Source organism: Gobius niger (assembly GCF_951799975.1).
Source record: "Gobius niger genome assembly, chromosome: 21".
Lineage (NCBI taxonomy): Eukaryota > Metazoa > Chordata > Actinopteri > Gobiiformes > Gobiidae > Gobius > Gobius niger.
This window is the reverse complement of record NC_136872.1, coordinates 15,401,461-15,428,660: the sequence shown is the minus strand read 5'-3', so window position 1 is coordinate 15,428,660 and position 27,200 is coordinate 15,401,461. Positions and strand designations below refer to the sequence as shown.

General features: G+C 42.4%; 2 protein-coding genes across 4 annotated transcripts in view; one reads left to right on the top strand and one right to left on the bottom strand.

Moving 5' to 3' along the window:
• The window catches only part of LOC306980862 (protein phosphatase 3 catalytic subunit alpha), a 98,580-nt gene extending 85,267 nt beyond the window's left edge, over window positions 1–13,313 (bottom strand). Inside the window, exon 1 of one of the 3 annotated variants that reach the window (XM_079580395.1) lies at window positions 12,976–13,313. In XM_079580395.1, coding sequence (XP_079436521.1) covers window positions 12,976–13,036 — 61 coding nt within the window. In that variant the 5' untranslated portion in view covers window positions 13,037–13,313. The remainder of the gene's footprint in view (window positions 1–12,975) is intronic. The other 2 variants (XM_079580393.1, XM_079580394.1) reach the window with 2 other exon arrangements.
• Window positions 13,314–13,439: 126 nt separating this feature from the next.
• Window positions 13,440–27,200, top strand: part of LOC306980616 (B-cell scaffold protein with ankyrin repeats-like) — a gene marked incomplete at its 3' end in the record, with an annotated part of 35,722 nt that continues 21,961 nt past the window's right edge. Inside the window, 8 exon segments of the mRNA XM_079580042.1 lie at window positions 13,440–13,568; window positions 17,129–17,235; window positions 17,629–18,024; window positions 19,387–19,529; window positions 19,620–19,758; window positions 19,829–19,971; window positions 21,333–21,447; window positions 22,664–22,860. Coding sequence (XP_079436168.1) covers window positions 17,223–17,235; window positions 17,629–18,024; window positions 19,387–19,529; window positions 19,620–19,758; window positions 19,829–19,971; window positions 21,333–21,447; window positions 22,664–22,860 — 1,146 coding nt within the window. The 5' untranslated portion in view covers window positions 13,440–13,568; window positions 17,129–17,222.

Below are 27,200 nucleotides of genomic sequence, written 5' to 3'. Positions count from 1 at the left end.
CATTCAGCCCAGCTATGAAAACACAATTTAGCAAGATGAAAACGGTTTGTGCACTCCGTTGGCTCCTGAAATAACACTTGATTAAAACCATTGATTTGTCTGCCAATAATAAGGAACTGTGTGCACACGATGATCCCTTTGCTCCACTCACAGAAATGAACAAGCAGTAAATAAAAAGGTTAGGAAGCGAGGTCAAAACTATAGCAGTGCAAACAACTGCCAGGCCAACACACACGGCGCCCCATATCAACTGCTCTATATTACGTTCAAAGTTGGTTTTGTGGTTTTGTGGTGGAGGGCTCCGATTGCAGAAATGCCCTGGAAAATGTCAAGCTGTCCTCTCGAAGTTGAACTCTCAAATCTTTGGCAGGAAATAACGTCTTTGAATACAAAAAGCAAGTCTTGAGTTGGCTAAAGCTCCGGACCCGCATCCATGTTGCTCTAATCAACCAGAAACGACCGAAGGCCCCGGAATTAAAACCAAAACCAAAGGACTGCAAAGTAACACAGTAGAAGTTCATTGTGGCTTCAGATATCGAGGATAACTAGATCAGTATGGTCAATCTATAGGTGACCGTGAACTAGGGCTGAAAGATATATCGTTATTGTATCGATATATGAACATTCAATATATTACAATCGAAAAAGCAAGAAATAAACGATACAGATCCTCATCGCAATAACATCGTTATCGCGATATTGCACAGCCGTATCGCATATCGCAAACTACTTCAAAATCATTCAGCCCTGTTTCGCGGTAGAGCTAGGGCTGAACGATTTTGAAGTAGCTTGCGATATTGTGCAAAATCGCGATAACAATATTGCGATGTTTCACTAAACCATTTCAACACGACATGTTCCATTCTAATCAAACACAAATTGAAAGTACCTCTAACTAGTTTTTCAGCAAATAGTGACAAAACAAGACGTCAAACACTCCATCAGGACCAAAACAAGACTAAAACTGGATATCAATCAGATGACGACTTTAGTGACGTTGCGATATATTGTGTCTTCTTGCGATGCGGATATTGCATTACCCAATATCGCGACATGATATTTTTTTGCAATATATTGTGCAGCCCTAAGGTGAACCCTACAAACTATCAAATGCATATGGCAAACAACACATGAAATAATTACCCACCATGCCAACCCTCTAGACCTCGCGGTTTCTTAGATGAATTCAGTTCATATTTCAACTGCCTCTCAAATGCTAATGTCCCTACACTTGTTAAAAATACCCACAGTGAACTGATTATTACTATTCACAAAAATGTTTCTCTATTTTTATATTTTTTTCAAAATTGTGCAGCCTGAGCTCTAACTGTCGACCATTGCAAGATGATTCTACTCAAGTGCACCGACTGCCATCTTTGTCGTTTCACTTTTTCTATTTCTTTTCTGTACTTTTTTTTATACATTAGCACATTTTTTCCTCTCAGCCTGAACACCTGCTTTTAAAGCATTTGCATTGTACTCAGTATCAATGCATCACATTCTCAAAAAACAATGTTTGCTGTAGCCGAGCAGAAAGTGCACAGCTTGTATATTACAGCCGTTTCATGCGTTATCCTCCGCAGATGCCCACGTATTAGAAATGAAAAAAATCTGCATATTCATCACTCTTTTATGGGACTAGCTCGCAGCATTTGCATCTTAACGTGTGCGAGTGGGCGCTTTCAACAAGTACAGATGCTCGCGTGATACAAGTGCACACGAAAAGCAATCTCGACTCTAGGCTCATACCGTGATATACTGTACATCCCGTCCTGTCAAAGTGCATGTGCTTATTCTCTGGGGTGCCACGGAGTCACAACACAGTGACGTTTCTATGTTTTTAATCTAAACCCACAGTGCTGAGTGTATCTGTGTGCCAGTGTAGTTCAATGTTAGTGTACTTTCTTATAGCATAGCAAGGAGTCACTGTTTAAAAATATGTACTCTCAATTTTCATGTATTTAAAAAGGCTATACCTATTGAAATTGCCTCATTCAAATAAATGTCCTCGCTTGCAGTATATCGTGTTCGCAGATATTTGTGGTAAAAGTAGACGTAGCACAAATGCTAACAACAATTAGCCTGGTAGAGACGAATATTGCAAACATTACTGGCTCAGTCTGCTCCCTGAAAGCTGTTGAACATCTTTGCGAAGAATTGGCATGTTAAAGTGGACATATGATGCAAAATCTGCTTTTTTACACAAGGCATTAAGTTGCCTTTTGTACGAAATGCGCGGTATAAATGAACATGCCTTCTTTGAGCTTTAAACCATGTTACAACGTCATGCATTCCCTTGTCAAAGACATACCTTGAGTAGTATTTCACTACATTGACGCAGTTTTGAGTAATCCTCGGTTAATCCTGTTCAATTTAGCCGTTTCTTCTTCTACAGTGTCAGCGCTTCATTCTGTACTTTCTTAATACAATTAAAACAATGCTAAAACACAAAACTGTCCACATTTTTAACGTCCATAATCCAACTTTATATCGAAGTGTTTTGATCTGGCTGTGCTGAGGCTGTTAATTGAAACTGTAAGTTATAGCTTCAGGTCTAAGTCTTCACCAACTTTAACGCCTATATTTCTTTACTATTTCATTCTTACAGAGACATCATTTCCATCATTTCCGTTTTATCCGGGGCCAGGTCGCGGAGGCAGCAGTTTCAGCAGAGATGCCCAGACTTCCCGATCCACGCACACCTCCTCCAGCTGTTCTTGGGGGGACCCCGAGGCAACACCAGGCCAGCTCAGAGACATAGTCCCACCAGCGTGTCCTGGGCCTTCCATGAGGCCTCCTCCCAATAGGGACATGCCTGGAGCACCCCCCGAGGGAGGTGACCAGGAGGCATCTGAAACAGATGCCCTAGCCACCTCAGCTGGCTCCTTTTGACGTGAAGGAGCAGCGACTCTACTCTAGCTCCTCCTGGGAAACTGAGCTCCTCAGCCACTCTCAATCTAAATAATTGCAGCCATTGTGATAATTCTAACCATTCTAGTTGCAAAGTTCGATTTGATTGTGATGTTATGTGCAGCTCAAGTGGCCCATTTCCTCATTATCACTGAGTGCAAAAGAAAGATTTTATGCATTAGGATGACCACTACATGGCATTTCAAAAAGCACAATCAAAACCAAGCAAGTTTCCATTAAAAAGGACTAGCCACAGTGGTCAGTGAGCAAAAAGTACACACTAATCCACTTTGCAAGCTATGGCACAGATGGCTTTACTAGCTGTATTTAAACGTGAACAGCAGCCTGGGCATCTACCCTCACATCTGTCGCCACTATACTTGCCATGACCTGCCCCCATCCACCGAAATAAGCCCACTATTTAGTACAAGTATGTCTTTTATCCGAATGTGCAATTTCATCAGAACATCATAAAGTGATGTTAAGTCTTACAACACAGCCTCTTGAAGTGGTTTGTTTGCTCGTGACATCTGTGGGCTGTGGGTTGAATCTATTGAACACATAGAGAAAAGGACACAGATGCGGTGCACATGTATTAAAGGGATATTTCCCTAATCTGTTAAGCTCAATTGTTTGCTCAAGAGAAAGGCAAACAGGAACACGCAGATCAGCCGTAACATTAGGACCACCTGCCTATTGTTGTGGGAAGTCACTTAAGCACTGTGCCAAATATGCAGCAATTATCAAAATATTGAATTCCCCTGCTTCGAACATGTATACTTTGAGGGAAAAATCCTCTGGCTGAAGGTACCCCACCCAGTAACAGGTGTAACAGGTGCACAAGAGATACAGTACATCGAAATCAGGTCGATATTGGCACTTTCTATATAATCTAAATGTGGCTACACTGATATCAAAGGCTGGAAGACTGCCATAGTGGATTCCTAACAGTCTTTATGCTTTTACAATGTAGCGGGGAACAGTACTATATCCAACCCATATGATTTAGGATAAATGTAGACAAGAAACGGGCCAAAACAAGCCAGGCCCCACGACGGGACCCACAAATCGTGAGTGGACTTTCCTCCTGATAATGTTATGGCTGACGTCACACCACAATAATGTCCAAGCGACGGCACTCCAGACCAGCACCAGTACGCAAACATGACTCGGCCGTCAAATGAATTACCACCAAACTAAAGATTCAGCAAACTTCAAAAGGCAAACTCCTCAAAGCGAGCGCACATTTGCTCTTCAAAACTAATCACACGGGGACATTGCGGCAAAGCCATCACAGACTTTCACAGCACAGATAGCGCCGGGCGGTTCACAAAAGGCCGAGGGAATAATCGAAAATCTGAAATAGCGGGTCTCTGTTTCAGGACTGCATTATAGCCACTTGCGCACTTTGATTGGCTTTCCCTTCGCATGCTGCCTATACTCCTCCTACACACTCCACTCACCAGCGCCAGCCAGCTCAAATTGCTACTGTCACCACCATTACTGCGGCATTATGCTTCCCATTTTAAGAGAAAGTCTTCAGCGTTGTGTAAAATGTCAGCTCCACCTTTTGTGCTGAACCTGTAGCATTTTTTCTTTTTTTTTTCTCATAAAGGCAGCCAGGGTTCATTGTTACATGCTCCTTTTAAAAAATAACTAGACGAAACAATGGATATGGCAGTCTACTATAATCCTGCGACCTGTCTGCCACTAAATATTGTCACCAGTTTTGTATAGCTACTTCAATTGTACCGACAGTGAAGAATTCGTGCGGATACCCACAGTAATTATCAACGGTGACCCATGTACGGAGTATTTCACGAGAATCCAGCCTTTTTCGAGTATTTAGTTGAGCTCCGAGGCTTGTGTACAGTGCTTGCTAAAACAGTCAAAAACATTTACTGGCCTAAAACCACATTCTCATTTAGCGTCTGCTAATTGAATTGAGTCAGTGTTGGGCTAATGATTCACACGCCCTGACATTACTTGCAGTCTATTTTTGCTCAAATGTATTTGGCGATAACACTTCAACAGATGAGGCAGCCATTTGCTTTTTTTTTTTTTCTCTCTCTCTCTCTTATTATTATCACAAGTGAAATGTAAATGAACCAACAGTGACCAATGCGATAGAGGGGCTTCGCAATGAGACTTTACAACTTGGACAGCGGCCAGACTGTCGCTGCGGTGACACAGAGACACAGGGAGACGACTCATTCATGTTCATTCACTAACGCTGCAATTACGCATGCATGTCATTGGATTGGAGACCTGTAGCTTGGGGCAATCCCAAAGAATGAAAACAAACTTGTCCTAATGTGCTTGGGTTATTGGAGCACTACTTCGTGGCGAAACAGATAGAAAGTTGGAGCAAATTGGACCAAACATAACACAACCATTTCCAACATATCTAAAGCTCGCATTGTTGCCACTTATTTGGATAAATTACATAATCATTCAAGTGTGTGGTGACAAAGTAAATCAACACAATGTACTGAATATGCACCAGAACAATTTTGGACAAATGTCTCATTTAGGGATGTCAAGATTAACCGGTTTTGCAATTATCGTGGTTATAAAAGCTCACGGAAGGTTAATCGTGAGAATTGTAAGACCCACAGTGTTTTGTCTCATGAGCCTCAGCGTACTAGCCTGGCTAACGCCAGACTAAAATCACAAGTGATATTTAGTCTGGGGACCACCAATTCATTTTTTCGTAGGAGAGGTGTGGTTTACGATCGTCCATAGTCGTTTATTGGGCGCTACGAATGTCTATCATGCGTCTGCACGTCGCCACAGCCAATCGTATAATCATATCCGGTGTCGTATGACGTACCCGCTGTAAACTTTCGAGCTAAACTATTTAGAACACGGCCTAAAGCTTGATCGAAAAATAGCGTCGCGTCTGCTGCTGTCATATTTGATCCGTAAATAAAAAAAAAAAATGTATCCGTAAATAAACTACAAGCTTCCGTATATCGAATAGCTCGTCATCATCTTGCCGTCCCTCCTCGTTCTGTGATTGCTTCCCAAATCCATACGAAAATTTCGGCCATGGTCCCCAGGCTGCTGTGCAGTTTGAAATGATTCGAGCGCACACACCAGTCTGGCGTTAACCAGGTTATCAGCGTATTATGCCAAACGGCGAATACTCATTGGTAAAAACTGAAGAAACTGAAGAAAAGTGTGAAATCCAGTCCAAAATAAAGCAAAATCGTATCAATTTTTGCATGATAACTGCATAACGTTGCCAAGGGAAGAGTCCCAAAAGAACCATGAGCAGCTGCGTTTGTTAAATCCCAGTGAAAACGAAAGGGGAATTGTGCGCGTGCCTGGAAATCAACAGATAAGTTAATTTGTTTCGGTCACTTAGAGAGATAATATCTCATAGCATATAATTAGCTTCCTTTCGATATTGCTAATAATCATATTCTATTGCCTATTCATTGTTATTTAAATCATTATTTTATCAGGCCTATTATCCTTAGTCTCATTGGGATTTCTCTATTCCAATTTGCAAGTAGATGTGGGATTTGTGTTTTAATTAATATCAGTTCACAGGGCACATTTTAAACAAGGGATGTCCAACCAGCCCTCTCCAAGGTGCTCCCCAAAGACTCTCTACATTTCAACATACGCTTGATGACTCTGAACCTGTTGAACACAATCTGCACTTCAGTAAATATAGGGTAAAACTCAAAAGTCATTTTGTGTTTTGCCTCTAGTATCTTTGAAATTACTGCAGAAAAGAAGCTCACATGGTACCAAAAATACTCACAACAATTAAACTAATTCAAAAAACAGATGATGCTTTACACTTAATAAACATTGCATCCATTCATAAAGGGACTATGACGCGATGGTGATATAGTTCAGTTTCTCTAATCTGCATCATTCTGCATTTCCCATTGCCATTCGCAGTGCTGTTTGTTTACATGCCTCATCGCTCCTGCCCCCACAGAACTCCCCACAGCTCCAGTTCCTGTGGCCTCGAAGCCAGATCAGAGGTGAGGAAGCACATTTTCCCCCCACATACAAACTCTTTCTCTCCCTCTCCCTCTCTCCTCCCTGCCTGTGCGTTCAGTCCGCTTATCCTCACCTCCCCCGCTCTCCCGGCTTTGGGCGCTCAGCGTGTAGTAGTTACATGTGCTGCAGACACCATATTGATTGATTGGTGACAGCGCACGGGGGATCTAATGGCACACGCGGCACTACTCTCCCGCTCACCGCAGCCTCTCATTTGGCTTTTGTTTGTGTGCCACACAGCCTCATGAAAAGGGCCGTGTGCCGGAGTGCGGCGAAAAGAAAATACTCTGGCATTGTTGGCAGTCAGAGGATGATTTCACCAAAGAAAACAGAACAGTGGGTAGAGATGATCTATGGCCAACACATGTCACGTGCATGACCAACTCAATATACATTTCAAACCAGCATTTTGGAACAATTTCAGCATTTTCCACTACGTTTGTTTATTGCTAATTGGGACGAGCTGATGACCACTTGTAGCAGTGCTTAAGAAGATATTAAGGACAAGCTAAGTGCAGTATCGTAGCTCAGTTCTTGAAATGACAGCCCTCAAACTATTACTCAGCGTTACTATTTTGAGCTGCAACAAATGAGAACTGAAAAGACATTTTGGAAAAGCTATAGAATCATTCGACTGTATCGGAAAGCAAAGCCTGTGTAAATCCAAAGGGTTATTTAAAGTGCAGCGGCTGTAGTTTTAAACACAACATAAACTAATACAACTGAAAATCCCTTTATGTACCAACAGTGCATTTCAAACACTCCAAAATCCCCTCTTTGCGTCCTTAGTCCCGGCAACAATCCCAAACCTAACCTGGCTAAACAGATTTGCCGGGCCCTGTGTCTGTATTGAGACCTCGCATCCATTTGTTCCCATGAATTAGCAAGAGCAGCGGCTAATGCACGGAGTCAGATTACAAACACAAGTGCAGAGCTGCCTTTATCCCCCTATATGGGGCTTAATCTGGCCCAATCCAGCGCTTTGCTTTGCCCCAAATCCACAACAGAGCCTAATTCTCCCTAATCTAATGAGCGGTAAAGGTGCACTTGGAGAACCAGATTGTACAGGTAGACGGCGCGCGCCATGATGCAGTCTGTTCAAGACAACAGCTGTGGAGAAGGCATAACAATGTATAGATGTCAGAGTGTGACGGGTTGTCTGTACATTGTTCTGTCAATCTCAATGTTAGTCGTGTGGGTGTTTCCCATGTTGACTGGTTAGAGAAGATGGCTGTCAAATAGCAGTAAATAAAAAGGCAGCGTGTTGTTAATCTGCTGGACATTTGAGATGAGATGGAATGGGCAACAGCTCATTAAGTCTTGTTAGGTACTGATCAAGTGCGCTGATCGACTGAAACACAAGCAGATAAATGTCTACAAAGACACAGAAAGGTGGAAATTGTGTATGGGGGTGTGGGGACAAACAATACATACTTATTTGTTCATTTTGTGAATTAAATGTATAACTTTAAACTTAAAGCTAGAGAATTTCTTATGCCCTGTGTGGAGCAGCTAATAGCCAATAAGCACTGACAATATTTTAGTGCCCATATGTATAATTTTCCTAGACAATATGATATACATTTTGGATTCATGCATGAACTAAATTAATATTAATACAGAGTGCAATTAATAAAGAAGCAGTCAAACAAATCATTGTGGAGATTTGAGAATTGATTTCTATAATATGTCGATTTTTTTTGTAAAAAATGGCTGGAATAGTCACAAAAAGTCTTTCTATTTTTTTTCAAATTCCAACATTTACCCCTGCCTCATTGACTTTGAAGTTTGCCATACATTTGCTAAACCAATGGGCTAAATAATATCCAATTGAGGAGAGTTTCTCTACTATTACAATGAATTCCAGGGGTTGGAACTTAAATCTTTTAAATTTCAATTTTAAGGCCCACCCTAATGTCGATGTGTACAGTTTTTCAGTTTAATCATAAAACAACAAAATGTTTTCTCATGTTTGTGCACTCCTAAGCACTGTAGATTCATCTAGGACTCGAGTGATATGACATAAGCCATATGCAGACAGTGTGCATCTATGTTATTTCTTAATGTTCCCGTCTATAAATGACTGCGATCTCTCCCGCTGGGCTCAGGGCTGGGCTCAGGGCTGGCATCGTGCCGCTGTCACCACCAGTGAGTCTCTAACCTACGCACGTCTGAGTGCGAGGGGCCCTGACTCAAAAGTCAAATGTCACATGTTATCCATCCCGACATGCAGAGGCAGACCCCGCTCCATTGGGAGAATAGACTGAGGCTCCCGGGGGACACAAAAACAACATATCCCAGCATGCCTCTGTAGATGGTGAAAGGACAATAATGACTGTATTATACCTGACTTTGCATTTCATTTCAACTCAGGTAAACATCATAGTTAATATAACCTGTCATAGAGCAACTTTAAGATTCAACTGTGGAAATCTATTAGCAAGAGAGCCATTGCGAGTGCCAAGTTTTCACAATGGCTGCCCAGCCCATGGCACTATATGGGTCTCTCAAAATTCCACCCTGGGTCAGGACAGGAATTGAACCACCAACCCTCCAGTTAGTGGCCGATATAATTGGGTATACATTTACAGTGAGGCTTGTATATCTTGTATGAGTGAATAATAAACATATTGGGGAGAGTCTGGCAATATTTCCTGGTTCTTCATTTTTTGCACTCCCAGTCTTACAGTCTCTCACTAAAATGTCAGACGCCCTTCCAGCCACAACGCCATGCAAATTCTCAACACGGGCTGGATTTGTGTAATCTCCCATAAAAGGTAGAACACCTCAAACGATAAGTTCTGTGAAAATTGAGTCAAGCTTATCACAATAGCAAAGCCGGCCTGTCAAAACCAGTCGCTATATTGTAAATTGCCTCTATATTGTGATTTATTTATCCAGGAGTGCAAACATGATCAGAATTATGCGGCTGTCCCTGCCTTGGCTGATTAAACTCTTATGAGTAATTACTATGCAGCAGTTGCTTTCCGGAGCATTACGGTAATGCATTGGGAAACAGGTGGATGCAAAGCACTTATGATAAGTTGGACTGACACCTTGTCGCAGGGCAAACAAGGCAGCGGCTGAAAACAAATTACTTCACACATTTGGCCTGCAGTTATTTTAGATTTGGTGCTTTGTACACAGCTGCCGCTTCTGTTGTCATAATACTGATGCATTACCAAAACAGGGGCTTCTTTAAACTGATGTATAGAAAAGGCAAATTGGTCCCAAGAGGTTTCAGAGAGAGTAAGACGCTTGGAGTTGGGCTGTGAAAAATCAGATTGTGATTTAGTAGAAGAATTTAGTCTTTGTTATTGTTTTTCTCTGAGCTTATTTCAGCAAGCATGATGCAAGTGTTGATAAGAAAAGTAAAGTTTCTTTTAGGGCATAATATAGATTATATTGCAAGTGTTCGCTTGTGCACAGAGGTCGCCTACTTTCTGCAGAGTCAGTCACTACAAAGCTATAAACTTATTGTGACATTCAGCTTTGCTCGAGAACAGTGCTGCGTAGGGAGCTTAATTGAATGGGTTTCCACGGCCAAGAAGTTGCATCCAAGCCACCAAGTACAAATGCACCGTGTTGGATACAGTGGTGTAAAGCACGCTGGACCCCTGAACTCCAGTGGAGACATGTTCTCTGGAATCACGCCTCTCCATCTGGAAATCTGATGGACAAATCTGGGTTTGGCAGTTGCCAGGAGAACGGCGCTCCTCTGACTACATTTTGCTAAGGCGTAACTTGATTGGCCTGAATCCTGACCTCAACCTTAAAGAACAGCTTTGGGATGAATTAGAGCAGAGACTGAGAGCCAGGCTTCCTACATCAAGGAGTTGGATGAGACCTAACGGATGTGCTTCTGGAAGAATGGTCAGTAATTCCCATAAAACAACACTGTGGAGAACCTGCACAGTTGCAAAAGCTGAATGTTGAACCCGACAATTAACAATGTAATGTCACTCACGTTCAAAATGTGAGTCAAGGCAGGTGAGTGAATACTTTGGCAATATAGCATTTATTTTAGTCATTTGGCCCTGTGTGTACATAGTAATAATGCATATTTTGAATTATGCATAGGGCACTGCACTGTGTTTGCACTTTAGCCTGCATGTAAGCATGCCCTCAACAACACATCTGAATAATAGTCATCATCATCTACACAGAACATCAAAATAGATTTTTGGGGGTTAACTAAACAGGATTTTTTTGCCATTGTATTGTGGTTAGGCTAATGATTTATATTTTAAAATCTCGATTGTGCAGAGTCATGCATTTTAGAATATGTTTAGGTCGTCCTACATATTATATATAACACCCCATGAAGTCAACATATTTAGCAGTTTCCCAACATTGTGTACAAATAACTGCAGCCATTGCGAATATGAATATTTGAATATGCAGTCATCCAATTTGCAATTTCAAATAGACGTTTGTGCAGCCTGGCAGTATAAATAGGTCGTGTTCTGCGGTGCTCCAAACTTAAAGATGTAATTTAATTGTCCAGCGCTATCCTAAAGATTCCCTGACAGCGTCAATCAGCCGATCAATACGTTTTAACCTGAAGAGCTAAGCAGACCTCACTAATGCTGAGAAGGGAAAACTCTGATGAGGCATCCACAATAGTGACGCTTCCTTAGCCATTTGACAAGACAAAAGAGAGCGCTTTGAAAGGAAAAAGCATAAAACACGAGGCCAGGTGGTACAGCAGCGAAATCTGTTCCAAGCACATACCAAACACAGCGCCTGCATGCTTGAAATTTTTATCACACAAAAAGGACAGTGCGACTCATTCTACTGTATACATATCACTGATTTCAAGTGCAGCCATTTGATATGTACAAAAGCACTCAAGGGTTAACAAGAGCCCTGCCACAGTGATAAGATAAGCTGTCAAGTATAGACCAAGAGCAGAAACAAAGCCTTTTAACATAGTCCATTTCAACAGGGTCTTCAGAATCTTTGCTTTTTTGTGCAATGAGACAGATCGTTTAAGTGAAGTCAAAAAGCCGCCTTACTCAACAATTCCCTGTGTGAGCAGGCATGCTGTCATCTGCACTGCCTGCCGAATAGTGCCCGCAACTATTACTGGCTTTGAACCAAGTGGGGCAGAAGAACACTATGTCACATTAGGCAAAACGCGATGATATTGCATGCAAAAGGCTTCACAACAAAACCAAACGGAATGGGTGTTTTGAAATCAGCTGCCGTGGGTTGACATAATGTTGGGCAAGTCACATTACTTATATTGCAAGGGAAAGGTTGATTATGATCTTTATGGCTCTCTCTCTCACTCTTATGGTAGACTGCAAAGGTGGAATGCCAGACCAGTAAACATAGGCTAACAACACACAACCCCATATGGCAGGAATACTCCAAGAATGTGTGCGCAGAAAACACGGAATAGTATTATGCAATGAGTGGGTAAAAAGGCTAGTCAAGATTTGAAAAAAAAAAAAGAGAAAAATGCTTGGTGATGCATGCAAAATGAGGGAAAATCGCCCTTGGCTTGAATGCAACGATTGTGCAATATGTGCATGCATATAGCTTACTGTACAACTGTGGACCTAAGATGATCGGGGGGGGGGGGGAGTATCACGCACACTTCTGCTCGTAGCTATTCTGTCTACGATAGCAAGACAACAGGCTACAAGACACACACACACAAAAAAGGCTACGCCAGATTGTGCCATTTTTTTGTTGTTGTTGTTGGTCCACACACACACTGCGAGTTAGCCGCACTTCCTAGTTGAGTGTGCCGCTGTCAAAAGCTCGGCTAACACCCTTCTTCCTCCTCTATGGCAGCGGCGAGCGACAACTCTTGACTACATTTGGGGGTCTTTCTGCTGCCGCTGCTGCCTGCTATAAGGCTTACAGCCGGGGGTGAGGGGTGGTGGTGGGGGGGGGGGGGATTCTCCAAGTCTGCCAGCCAGCCAGCCACCAAAGCCAGCCAGAGAAGGTCCGATGGGAGACGTGTGTGTGGATGTGGATCAAGCGCAGACAAAATAAATACAGCGACTCACAGAGAATGACCGCACTTACATTTGACCACCCTGTCTGTCGTGGATAACTTCGGCTCGTCATTCGGCTTGTTTTCGGACATTTCCAGCGCGCTATAAAAAAAATATTTGAAGGGGAGAAATGGATTGGGGAAGAAAAAGAAGAAGGAGAAGAAGAAGAAGAAGAAGAAGAGCGGAGGACCCTGCGGTGCTCTCTCCCCCGGGGCTGGACAACTCTCTCTTCGGGTGTAACCCAGTAAAGGGGACCGCACTGGTGGTGATCTCACTCGGGTCGAGCAGCGGCCAAAAATACACTCGCAACAGGGTTACAATTTCACTGCTGCTGCTGCTGCTGCTGCTGCTGCTGCTGCGGCTGCTGCTGCTGGAGGAGCTGCTCGGTCTGATTTACTGTTACTCTGTATCAAGTTGTCGGAGCGCAGTGCGCAGCCGAACGTGCTGATGATGTCCCGCCCGCGTAAAGGGGAGGACGCGCTCCGATTGGTTCTGTTGGCCGTGTGGCGAGGCGAGTGTGTACAGTTTTTTGTCAAAGGGCTGGGATGAGAAGCTGTGTGAATAAGACCTACGAGGGATGTCTGCCTCTGTGTCCGTGTGGAGAGATGGGATGATTTAGTTTAGGTGGGTTCAGGTGCTGAAATAGTTAAGTAAGGGTAGTGTTATTTTAAAGCCATACTGTATATTTCATTCATTTGATATAATAAGATACACGCTTTTATTTGATTATGGGTGTGATCAGGTTTTGTTTAGCCTCTTAACCGAGCATATTTTCTTTGGCTTTACCCAAATCTAAAAGCTTCTTGAAAAAAAGTCAAAATAACCAAAAAAGCGACAAAAACACATGACGAAAACGTGACAAAAACGTGACGAAAACGTGACGAAACTGTGACGAAAACGTGACGAAAATGTGACGAAAACATGACGAAACTGACGAAAACGTGACGAAAACGTGACGAAAACGTGAAGAAAACGTGACGAAAACGTGACGAAAACGTGACAAAAATGAGACGAAAACGTGACGAAAATGTGACGAAAATGTGAAGAAAACGTGACAAAAATGTAACGAAAACATGACGAAAATGTGACGAAAAAGTGACGAAAACGTGACGGAAATGTGACGAAAACGTGACGAAAACGTGACGAAAACGTGACGAAACTGTGACGAAACTGTGACGAAAACGTGACGAAAATGTGACGAAAACGTGACGAAACTGACGAAAACGTGACGAAAACATGAAGAAAACGTGACGAAAACGTGACGAAAACGTGACAAAAAAGTGACGAAAACGTGACGAAAACGTGACAAAAAAGTGACGAAAACGTGACGAAAATGTGACGAAAATGTGAAGAAAACGTGACAAAAATGTGACGAAAACGTGACGAAAACGTGACGAAAACGTGACGTAAACGCAACAAAAATGCAATGAAAAAGCAACAAACACTGACGAAAACGTGACGAAAAAGTGATGAAAACGTGACGTAAACGCAACAAAAATGCAATGAAAAAGCAACAAACACTGACGAAAACGCAACAAAAAAGAGGCGAAATAATGACAAAAGTTACAATCACTTCTGTAGGTCTTAGCTTTCAAATTACACTGTTGTTCTCCAGTCAAGAAGCTTTTACATTTGGGTGTAGCCAAACTGGTTCAGGGGGGGATAAGAGTTTAGAGGGGTTTTCTACAGTCTCGCCTCCTCTCAGATGCTGGTGCTTTACTGGGAGCGGGACATCACCAGTCCGTCTCCTTTTGCTTTGAGCACAGGTCTGAGTAACTGACTACATGTAATGTTGAAGGAAAGGACAGAACAATATGAAAGAATACACCATAGTAATGTCATTCAATGCATTTTTCAGCTAATACACATATATATTTACCAACATGTTTTACTCACAAAAGAGCGCAGTTATTTGTGATTTTACCACTACAAGAAGTACAGTTCACAACATGATAAATTATGCTGTGAATATTAATAGATACATGTAATAATCATAAAACTGCGCCCACACACAATAAAAGATTTTTAATTAGGGCATTGTGTTTCCCTGCAATGAACCCGATCATCCCATAGCAGTTCATTAACAAAAACCTTTCTCTAGCGCTCCCTTTAATAACGGGAGAAACACTGATTCCGACATTCTGCCAGTTAAATGGGTCAAATGCAGAGGACAAATTTCATTGTACAGTTGTTGAAAAATGATAAATAAAGTACCTTACCTTACCTTACTTTCCCAACAGAAGTGAGGAGAATTAGGAGACTTATGACAACTTATTAGTAACTCATATAATATCCTTTGCAAACATGGAAATATCCTGTCTTTGTGAGGCAAATAATAAGCATAGTCCTTATATTTGAAGAGTTTTGTGGTGCTAGGCTAGTGCAAGGCTAGCGCATGTCTATGGTAACTAGTAACCTGCATTAAAAACCTCTTAAAAGTCATGGGGTAGTCCTCCAAACGCTGCCATACCTGATTTGTACAAAGCTCCTTTGGGAATTCCATGTGTAGTAATGCCGGCCGCAGATAAACAAACGACTGTAGATCCAGTAACTTAGCAGATCACTCCGCCGCTGCGTAGCTTACAACCAGGAAGCTGATGCTGCCCAAATAGAAATTATTTTAAATGCAAAATGTTTACCTGCGGCCGGCATTACTACACATGGAATTCACAAATGAGCTTTCTACAAATCAAATATAGCAACGTTTGGAGGACTAACCGATGATTTTGAAGAGGTTTTTTAATGCAGGCTACTAGTTACCATAGACATGCACAAGCCTTGCACTAGCCTAGCACCACGAAACTCCTCCAATGTAAGGACTGCATGAATAAAAGTGAAAAAAAAATCTCCAGAAATCAGCAACACTCTGGATAACAAGGAAATGAGGCCCTATGTCAAACATTCTGATGTATCCCTTTAAGACCTACACGCAGGTTCTGAAAAGCCTATGATAAGCAGTTCATATTTCATTCTCCTCCAATGTCAGCGCGTACAAATGTGTGATTTCATTTTTTTTTTACCAGTTTGCAACACCAGAAAAGCTGAAATTTTTCCACATAATTTCACCCATCTTGATACGCAGGCAGAAAACCTAACTGGATGAAATGTGTGGTTTACTACAGGAACACAATGATCTCTTTGGTAATTCAATGGAATTCGACACTTTGCATACAGGATACAAAATAAACTTTCACTTCCACCTGCTTCCCCCACCCTCTGTGGCTGGAAGGAATTAAATGAGGCCAACCGGCTATGGAGAGACAGTTGTTTGTCAGGTGGAGACGGTTAATGACGCAGTGATTTTTACATTTGTGCCGTGCGCGAGGGACTGCGCAAGTCAGGAGCATTTCATTCACATCCTTTTTTATCTGCGCCTGTAGTGGAGACATTACAGCAGATCATTAGCTCCAACATGCCCGGGGTCTAGTCCGGCTCCGGCACCCCCGAAGCGCCGCAACCAGACTTAATTAAACCCGGGTCAGTTTGGTCCGTGACGAAACTTTATCACTTCCTGCTGCAATGCCCTTCCCTGGAATCTAAGTGGGAGGTTTAAACTGTAATAGATATGTTTACTCAAATAAAGCCACACTGCAGAACATTCTTAAGATACAGTGTGTCGCAGGAAAACGCAAACCATAAACAGACAGGCAAGGCCGAGGGAACCCAGGGTGTTGAGGGTGCTGCAGCACACCCTGGTGGATGGTTTGCGCATTGCAGGCGATATTAATAAAAGGGAAATAAGCACAGAAAAGTATTTTTTGGTGGAAATCTTGTCCCTCAGCACCTTCTAACCAAAATATGCTCCCACGGCTCTGTGCCACTGATACCCAAATGTTCTCCAAATGCTCAGGTAAATGCCTTGGTAAGAGAGTGCATCGTTCACTGCCTGTGCTCAAAGCAAAGCAGTAGCATCTCCAGCAAAGTCACAATCAAGTCTGCACAGAATAAACGTAGAAGCCGGGTTGATAGTAATTAAAAATATTTAGTGATAGTGGCACAGGTGGTTTTAACATCAACACAATAAGGATGGTGTTTGGATACATTGAAAAAAAATACAATTAGCAGCATTAGAAGCTGTACTGAGATGTATCACTTGCTCTACTACACATCATTCCAAGGTTAAGCACATTGCTATCACAGTGTGGTGCTATATAAAAGTCCCATGACGCTTTTACTACCTACAGGAAGCTGGCTCTTATCTGGGCTCCTCCTGACAATAGCAGCGTTGTCCTCTCGTCTCTATCAGTGGCCCTGTCAGATAACTGCACCGCCGGAGCCATGAACCACACAGGTAAGAGGCTTTTTATTTTGCTTCTCTTACTCACTAATTGCAACTTTATTATTAGACTCATAACCCCTGGCAATTTGACAGGCTTTGATACTTTGTATGCAGCAGCTCACAGCACATTTAACTGTGACAATCATGGCTTAAAATGTAGGTAGTATCTGTATGTTAAGGTGTGGTATCACAAAATTGAAATATCAAATTGATACCCCATCTCCATTGACTTAGTCCAAGATTATTTTTATTCTTTCATTCTTTTGTATTGTATTAGCAATCAATAATTAGGTTTTTTATCACAAAAAAAGTCATCCAAAATGTCCACCGCTACCATGACCCCATGAGCAGGCTCTTCTTTCTTCCGTTCCAAGCTCTCGCACAACCATGCTGTATACTTTTCAGCTCAAGAACTTCTGATCATCTTTGAGACATCAGCCGAGCAATGGGCCACATACCTGCAGTCCGTCGTCAGTGGAGCTATCCCGCCTGAAGCAATCTGCCTCTATGACATCAGGACAGCATCCTCCAAAAGCGACGACCTTCCCCGGTTAAGCCAGTACACGTGTAAGCTCCTCGTCCTGTCTGAGGGCATGTTAAAGGGGCTCTGTCAGATGAAGAGGTTCATCCTGGCCCGGCTTTTGAGCCCCGCGTCCCGTGTGGTGGTGCTGCTCTGTGGGGTGAACCGCCTGAAGCCTTTCCTGGACCTGGTGCCTCTAAATGAACATGAGTGTCTGCAGATAACAAGTGAGCAGGATCAGCGAGAGCACCTGACTGCTGTGATGGATGTCGTAAGAAAAGGTAGGAAATCATCAAACTAACCAACAATAATACATGCAATTTAAAAAAGTAAAAAAAAACCAAGAACAACTAAGTCTCCATTGTAGCATGAAGCAGTCAGACTTTAAATATGTGTTGTAAAGAAAAGTATAGCTTCTACTTAAGCCTGAGTGTAGATTTCTTCAGAATAAAAACAAATAAGCAACTTCTTTTCAAATAATAACATAGGAATAAATGGAGGGATGTGGATTCTCCTTGATCCCACAGTTGGATTAAGGATATAAACTTATTTAAAGAATATTTGATCTATGCTGTAATTCAGTGGGGTTAAAATAAAGTTATAATGCATGCTTTTGTGAATTTTACTGGTCCGATTATCATACATTTATTGAAATATCTTTTTATGAGTGTAACACCAGTTGACAAGCATGTGGTGTACCATAACAGAATTTTATCTAATGCCAAATGACAGCACACTAGGACTTCAGTTTTGGCAACAATGTAATTATAAAAAAAAAAAAAGTGAAAGGTAACCTGTTGGGATATTGGGCATGGAGCGGCCAAGAGCTCTTCTCCAGATATGAGCTAGGTTTAGATTCAACTGGTCACATTTATTTTATTTTATTTTAGGCTGTTGAGCTTGTTTCCGGTTGCTCCCTTGTATTGAGTGTAACAGAGGCTCAAAACCTCAAAATTCCCATCGACCATGCGCATGAGAAAGATTGACATCTAATATTTTTTATCCCCATCTCAGACACAACATCTCCACGTATCCTCATCTGCCCCACGGATTATTCTCTGACGACTGCCCTGTTTTCTAATTGCCCTTTCTTTGTAGAATCATGGAGACGCTGAGGGGGCTTGTTTCACACAGGTGTGCGCAGGAGGAACATCAGATGCAAATCGCTAGCCCTTTTTGTTTTGTGGCGACTGATTACTTTGTCGCAAGCCATGCAAATTCAAGTGCACTCCGCGTCTCCCAACGCTGCCGTACAGTGGGGTGCTTCATGCCAGGGACGCACTAAAACAGTTACATTTTAACCCACAAGTGCTGCTTCCTATTCAAACGTGGAGATGCTTTTGTTTAGTGCGTGCGGCATTTAGATATTGCTCTACTTTATGGCTCGCCCAGCTGCACAACAAGCGAGGGCTCTGTGCTCTTTACATGAGTTAAGAGAGGTTGAATGTATTTTAATGGTGGCATCGCTGAGAGAGGAGTAATTAGTCGTGGAGTACCTCAGGGCGTTTGTATAGGGCCACTTCTATTTCTATCTTTTAATGACATTATGTACAGGCAAGTTCTGTGTCTTCATAATCACATCTTAAACACAGAATTTGTCTGTACTTTTTATTCTAAACAGCTTAATTGTGGCATTTTCATAGGTGTATTATCTCCAGTGTCAAACGCCAACCCTGTGTCGAGAAAACCACCCCGAGAAGAGCAAAAGATGCACAAAAAGGAACTAACGACAGGACACAATGTTTTATCCACAGTTCTTCTAGTTCCCTCCAGAGTTCCCTGTGGGGTGAGGCACTGATCTCATCTATTGTAGCAATTTCATACTATCAATTGTACCGAGTCTGCTCAGCAATTTGCCAATCTGTCTCCTTTGTAGAGCCCTGTGGAGGTGTTTCTGCTTTTAAAGAATCAAAGTGCAGCCAAGGTCACAGCGGCGGTTTTCTCCAAAGATGATCAGATCGTTAAAGTCAAGCCTAACCGATGGAGCGACAGTGTTTTACGCGTCAATGCCCCAGGTAAGAAAAAGTATATATGAGGACATGCGTGTGTAGATTGAAATGAACAATTGGTGTGTCTTTGTTTCAGATTTCCCGGCAGGCATTGTCAAAGTAACCGTGTTAAGTAACGGTGTAGCGCAGAACGAGACAGAGTTGTTGTACTACAGCAGCCTGGAGGAGATGAGCAGTCTTCTGTATAAAGCGACTGATCCTGTCCAATTCATGTGCCAGGTAAGGGCAAGATTAAAACTCAGAATGAGAGTTTGCTCTCTATAAATCATAATGAAAAAAGACCTGTACCAAAAATGACCTTGATCCGATGTTTATGATTAGCATTAACATGATTAGCATTAGATTTTATATACAGAAAATTCTCCACAACTACCACAAACACAGTAACTATCTGTTATATTCTTTGAAAAATTGTCAAAAATTCTGCCAGGGTATGCAAACTTTTAAGCACAACTGTAGCTTCCACACTAACAAAGATTTTACATTCTAGGGCTGTGTACTGTTTAATACCAGTAGGGTATCGAAAATAAGTTTAGGCACTACTGGTGTCGAAAAAAATAAAAGTATCGAAAGCAGGTACTGAAAAAAAAAATACATGTACAGTTTTGATGCTGTTGTTCCAGGGACAGCACTAGAGGAAGTGACTTGGTTTTTCAGCTAATATTATTACTAATATCCCACCCATTTTTTCCTGATTTTTTTGCCCCATTTTGCTAATTTTTCTTACACTTTTTTGCCAGAATTTCTCCCAATTTTTCCTCAAATTCCTGACATTGGAGAATAACCTGATATTGTAAATTCTTCTTCTTATTGTAAAATCTTCGAAAAATGATTGTTCTGTTTTCTGGTTCTAGACAACAAATATTTTATATGCGTATCGTTCAGGTATCTGCATGAACACCAAGTACCGTAAAAGTACCGGTGTCTAAAAAAAAATTGAACAGTACCCATCCCTACTAGGCATTGCACAGAAATCGTTTCAATCTAAACCAGAAGAGATTTACTTAACACTGCACATTACCTTTGTGTCGTGTCCATTCAAACAAGTTACATGGCATTACATCGGAATTATGAATTTGCATACTGAATAAGAAGAGCCAGCCAGGATCCTATCTCACCAAGAGCATCAAACCTTACTATTCAAATCCGAGTGATGCCTGAGCTCGAAGAGACAGAGGCACGTTTTAATGCGCTGGTCTGTTCTCCCGCACACCGAATGTTAGGTTTCTAAGTGACTCATGATTATGTAATACACTGTTATAGAAATTAGTCCATTGGCGCCCTCAAATTATGGCTTATAATGGACTCACTTAGCCATTAGGAAGAAATAAAAGGAACAGGCAGAGTGAATGAGTCGACCTCTGCTGATGTGTTTTTGTGTTTAGAGAGGGGGGGGGGGGGGAATAAAAAGCCACTTGGATTTTATGCCGTGAATACTTAATTTGATTTTGATCAGGCAAGCTTGAGCAATCAGTATTTGCCGAGCGTTTTTAATGGCTGTCCGGTCCAAAGACGATGTTAGCGCGAGGAGTGTGAAAATATCTTTAAGTGTGACGATATGCTGGCTGTGTGGATGTTAGGCTCTTCGGGTTCCCTCTGTGGAGAAGCTGGATGAGACGCTGTCCTCCATGCTGCTGAAGGGAATGCCCAGCGGAGGGTTTCAGGGACTGCAGAGGGAAGGCACACCTGAAAGAGGTACGGCTCAGCGGGGAAGATACTTTCAACCACACATGAAAAACATCTGCGCACAATCATGCACTGGGATAAAGGGGGGCTCTGCAGTGTGAGACTATCATTGTTTTACTGGGTTTTAAAATGGTAAAGGAATAAGCCTGGGGTTGTAAAATTCAGCTAAAGCATTGCATGCCAATATTTTGCTGCAAAATCGACTTTTTAGAGCTTTTTACCATGTTCTTCTCTCATCCAAAACATACCAGGATCTGTGTTTCGACCCACTTGCGCTTCTTTGAGTAATCATTGAATCTTGTCCAGTGACTAAAGCTCCTCCTCACGTCCTAAGTATCCTGGAAATGTTTTTAAATATGTCCTAACAAACTACCATCAAACATAGCATTAACATCAGTATAGTAATATTTATCGAATATTGCATTTCTTATCCTGCAGCCCTACTGTGCACTCTGATAAATGAATCTTTAAGTACAAACCAGCACAAAGCATCTTGTTGGTGAATAATGGCCGTAGCCAATGCATCAACAAAATGTCAAAAATTCCGATTGAAGCTGTAAGCACCCATATGCCCCGAGAACACTGCAGAGCGTTCCTCCTGTGAACATTATCCGCAATGAGAGTCCTCCATTACTCCTTGGCTCATTATGTGGCAGATTGATGGCTTCATCAGCTGGGAGATTGATCCTTAATTCTGCTTAAAAGGGCACGGGGAAATGTTTCCACGACAAACGGGTCAATACGAGCCTCCGAGCCTCTTTGTTTCCCCTCTCACATCGCATTAGCGCAACTTCAAGCGATCACCTGGGAGGAAGGAAGTGTGGCGTAATGTACCATCATGCAACTGCCCGACGTCTAATGGCACTTTGTTAGCGGCGTCCATTCAAATTATATTAACTGATTTACTTTCCAGGGAGACATCGTTCACGACAAGTACCCACAATGCACCACATGCTGTAGTGTAGTTCTTGTTAGTGTGAGGGTGGGTTATAGTGGTGAACCAGCAGCAAGGATTCACAATTACATTAGTGAGTATGTCTGTTGAGGTCTCAGGAAAGGCCATACGGAGCCTGGCACCAGCTCTGCCTCAGGTCCTGACCGTGCCAGGGCCAGACGTGGTGAGGAGCTGGGACACCTCGGCCAAAGCCAAGAGAGAATCGAACGAACAAGACCTGACCGTAATGACATGGTTTCTTTAAGTTACATTGACTGATTTATTTTTCAGAAAGTTGTGACTTGGAAGTACCCACACTGCTCCACTTTGCGGCCCTGCATGGGTTAAAAGGTCTCTCCAGTGTCCTGCTGCAATGTCCCGGAGCAGCGAAGGCGGTCCAAGCGGCCAATCGGCATGGAGACACCCCAACAGAGATCGCGAGGAAACATGGTCACACTGAGCTTCATGTGCTGCTGAAGGAAACGCTGGTAACATCTCAACGACAGAATCTACCCTTAATGCTTTATTGCAATAGCCATCACCTTTATGTGAGAAATGATAGGAAATGTGTGTAGTATTATCTTTTATTGACCCGATTTACAATGGAGACATCCCTCAAAATGCCAATATAAGATGGCAAGTGTCATGTCAGTGATTTGTGAGCCAATTTAAACTATATAAGGGGCATAATTTGTCTGTTAGTGTTGACAGAATAGGAAGATGCTGGAGATTTCTAGTACCTGACAAGTCGATATGGAGAAAACAACACAAAGCACCTTAAGACTGAGATGCCGGGAGATGCAGTTGTAGCCGGGAATGCCTAACAGCTATAGTGTGTGAGAGTAAGTGGTGCTTCATCAATAATGAAGGCAGTGGAGCAGGGAGGTGGGAGGGTGACCTGGATCAGGCCTCAGCCCTCACCTTCACCCCTGCCGTCAGAACTGACTTAAGCTGAGCAGTGGGCGGACTCTCTTCCCTGCTCCCCTTATCACTGTGGTTTCTCCTGGCACACCCCACGGAGCATTGGCCCGTTTGCTCATGCGTACACAGAGGCCAGTCAAGCACTTGGTCTGCATGCACTCAGTGAATTAATGCAGCTGCTAATGTTAAGATTTTCCAGCATAATGGTTAGCATTTTCTCATGCTAATCTAGAGAGGTCGTCCCCGCCCCAGCCCTTTCCCGCTTTACTTAGAGGAATACAAGAGCAGCCTCTTGCCACTAATGAGAAGCAATCTACCATTAATAGATCCAGTGCATGCACACACATCCGTTTATTTAATAAAGCTAGAGGACACTAGCATTATAATGTTCTTTCCAATGCTAATTTCATTTTATGCTAAGGACATTATGAATGCAGTTGTTGGTGGTGTGCTGTAAACCACATAATGTGAATCCATTCATTCATTCAGTAAACAGATGAATGTTTCTGAAGGCCTCACTTTCACAATGGCTACTACCGTCGAATAAAACACATTTATTACCTTGAAAATAGACGACAATCTAAAGAACACAGGGATGAATATGATTTCCATAGCAATAACAATAAACAGTGGACATTATGAGGAAGCAGGGAAATCATTGCTTTTGTCAGTGGTGTTTTACTTAACAAGACTTAAACCATATCTATTGGGTTGCTATATGGCATCCCTATATTGTGACACATATAAGGAGCTACACGGCTGAGTGCATATAGCAGTATAGTCCATAATAATCCGCAAGAGCTGGTCCTTTTAAGCCTTTATCAAGCGTTAAATTAAATCAGTTTGCAATAGGCAGCGTGCGATTGCTCTGTGCAGACCAATAATCTCAGCTGTTCCACGTGTAGAGCGTCTTAAAACTTTCTCTGATTGTCAACCTTTGGAGAATTGTCCCTCATGGGAAATTTACACACTGGACAGCTGTTGCAAATGTACTTTTCCAATAGCAAAATCGCTAATGCAGAGTGATGGGGAGCTGACAGGGGGAGCACAGTCAAACGCAGGTCTACCCACTGGGACCCGACCTATGGCTGTGCAGGTTCAACGCAAGCCACTGACATTTGTGTATATTTCACAAAAGCCTAATTGAATCCATGTTGACGGCTAAAAACGACTCGACAGCAGGGTTTTACAGTCACGCATTAGTGAATAAGGACATTAATGGGAAAAGAAAGTACAAGTAGTGACTTCGGTAGTTAAATCAAAACACATTTTCAATTATTTTACACATTATCCTTTGTTGTACCTCATTGTTTCACCGATTCTTCGGTTACTCATAAAATAACCTTTTTACTTTCCAGCAGCATATTGTTAAGGAGCTCATTATAATGGGTAAAGTTAAAGTAATAGCATTACAGCAGTACTATTATTTAACTACTTATAACATTCGGCACAGTAGAAATAATCCAGCTACATGTGTTACCGCAGATTGTAGAGCGGGTCGTCTCATGATCGGAAAGTTGAGGGTTCGAATCCCAGCTCCTGAAAATGCACACTGTTGTTGTGTCCTTGGGCAAGACATTTTCAATGAAGGTTCTTGAGTCATCTTCTGCACTCTGCAGTTTAAGTGTAGACCGTGTCGCCTCTCATCCAAAAGGCTTCGTCAGCGACACTAAAGTTTAAGCTCAGCCGCAGACTACATATTCACCTTATTCCGCCCCGCCCACTTTTGACTCTTTTTGCTTTGTCTCTGCACTTCCGTTGTCCGGACACTTCCGGTCGAGCGCGAAGCCCGTTCATTAAGCGGAGAACGAGGGAAAAAGTTCTCAAATCTGATGTTTAGTGGATTGATTTGTGCAAAATGTCCAATGTTCATTTGCACCAACATGTCAACACTGCACCGATTCTCTGCGGGGCCTGAAATCGGCTTTGTTCGTGTAGTAACTGATTTTAACAGATAGGAGAAAAGGGGCGGGCACAATTCATGGCGGCACCCTCCGGAATAAGGTAAATAGACCACAGGAGGTTTAGCTAAGTCCCTCCCCTCTATTAACGGCTACTCTTACCTGCAGGTAAACCCCTTTGTAGTAACAGGACTAGACACCTTTGTAGAACTACAATATATATCTAGTCTCCGGGCTGAGCGTAAACTTCAACTGCAGGGTACAGAAGATGACTCTAGAATAGAACCTTAATTGAAGGTGGACAACTCCTGTACGACAGTGAGCCAACACGGTCTTGGGCAAGACACTTCACCCACCTTGCCTCCAGTGTCTGCGCACATTGGTGTATGAATGAGCATATGAATTGGGGGCTGGTTCCTTGCTGTAAAACGCGTTGGGCCTAATGAATGTAGAAAAGGGCTTTATATAAGTTGAAACCATTTACCTTATTAGAAATGTATGCGTTTACATGCATTATATACATTGACTGTGGATACTCCTCGCCTTAAACCTGTTGCAAAAATGGCATTGCTGCTCTAGCCAACCTAAAAGTTTGATTTTGCTTGTTTATGTTTTAGTTTTTACGTCAGTACACGGCTCTTGTGAACTGTATTCCGGAAAGCTCCGCAGTGTAGCTTTAAGTAATAATGCCAAGGTTAATATCTGTGGCTCCCATTCTTCAGCTCTTCCATTAACTCATTTGCAGCAGCCCACCTCCTATTAATCAGGCCGGGTGCATGGGTGATTGGAGCGGCGCGTTGTCAATAAGCGCTGGATGGATGGGTCCCCAGCTCCCTCTCCCTCTCTTTCACTCCGAATCACTTCGCATCAGATCCAGCGGTCCACCCCAGCAACCACTCCTGCATTTGTTAATTAGCTGTGAACTGCTCCGGCGGGGGGAAAGCTGAATAATTCACGAAGAGCATAACTGGAATACAAATATAGAAATGGCCACGCTCTCGTTCGCACTGTTTATGTCCTCCGCCCGTAATATCCAGCCTCCTCGCAGTAATTACCCTCCACACACATATTGTTCTTATTTCATACTTTAATGGTGGGCCGTAAATTTGGCTTGCGGACTGAGGCGCTCCTGTTTTGTAAATGTGTTTAATGCTGAAAGTATGGAGGTTTGGGGAACAAATGGAGGTTTTTGGATGATGCGCAATAGTACAGAAATACCAAAATGAGAAATAAACTAAATAAACAGGAAAAGTAAGGAATTCCCTGGTAGATGTTAGCCTGGCTAACACCAGACTAAAATCACAAATGATATTTAGTCTGGGGACCACCAATTCATTTTCTCGTAGGAGAGGTGTGGTTTACGATCGTCCATAGTCGTTTATTGGGCAATACGAAAAAAAAAAAAAAAAAGTCTCATGCGTCTGCACGTAGCCCCAGCCAATCATATCATCGTATGAGATGACGTATGACGTACCCGCTGTAAACTTTTGAGCTAAATTATTTAGAACAAGGTCTAAAGCTTGATCAAAAAATACCATCGTGTCTGCTGCTGTCATGTTGGATCCGTAAATAAACTTTTTTTTAAATTATCCGTAAATAAACTACAAGCTTCCGTATATCGAATAGTGCGTCATCGTCTTGCCGTCCCTCCTCGCTCTGTGATTGGTTCCCAAATCCACCGGAGATTTGGCCATGGTCCCCAGGCTGTTGTGCAGTTCGAAATAATTCGAGCGCACACAGCAGCCTGGTGTTAGCCAGGTTAGGTAGATGTATCAATTGCAAAGAAGAGTGACTGTAGGATTGTTAACGAGAGATGCACTGATCCAGCTTTTTTGTTACCGATACCGATACAGGGGTTTGAGTGTCCGCCGATATCCAATATTTACCGAAGCGACTTTATTAAAAGTGGCTTTGAGTGTAAAATTTATTGACTCTTTTCTACATTTTAAGATCAATAAAATCATATTTTATTGTCATGATGTTACAGATAATTTATATCTATTGAT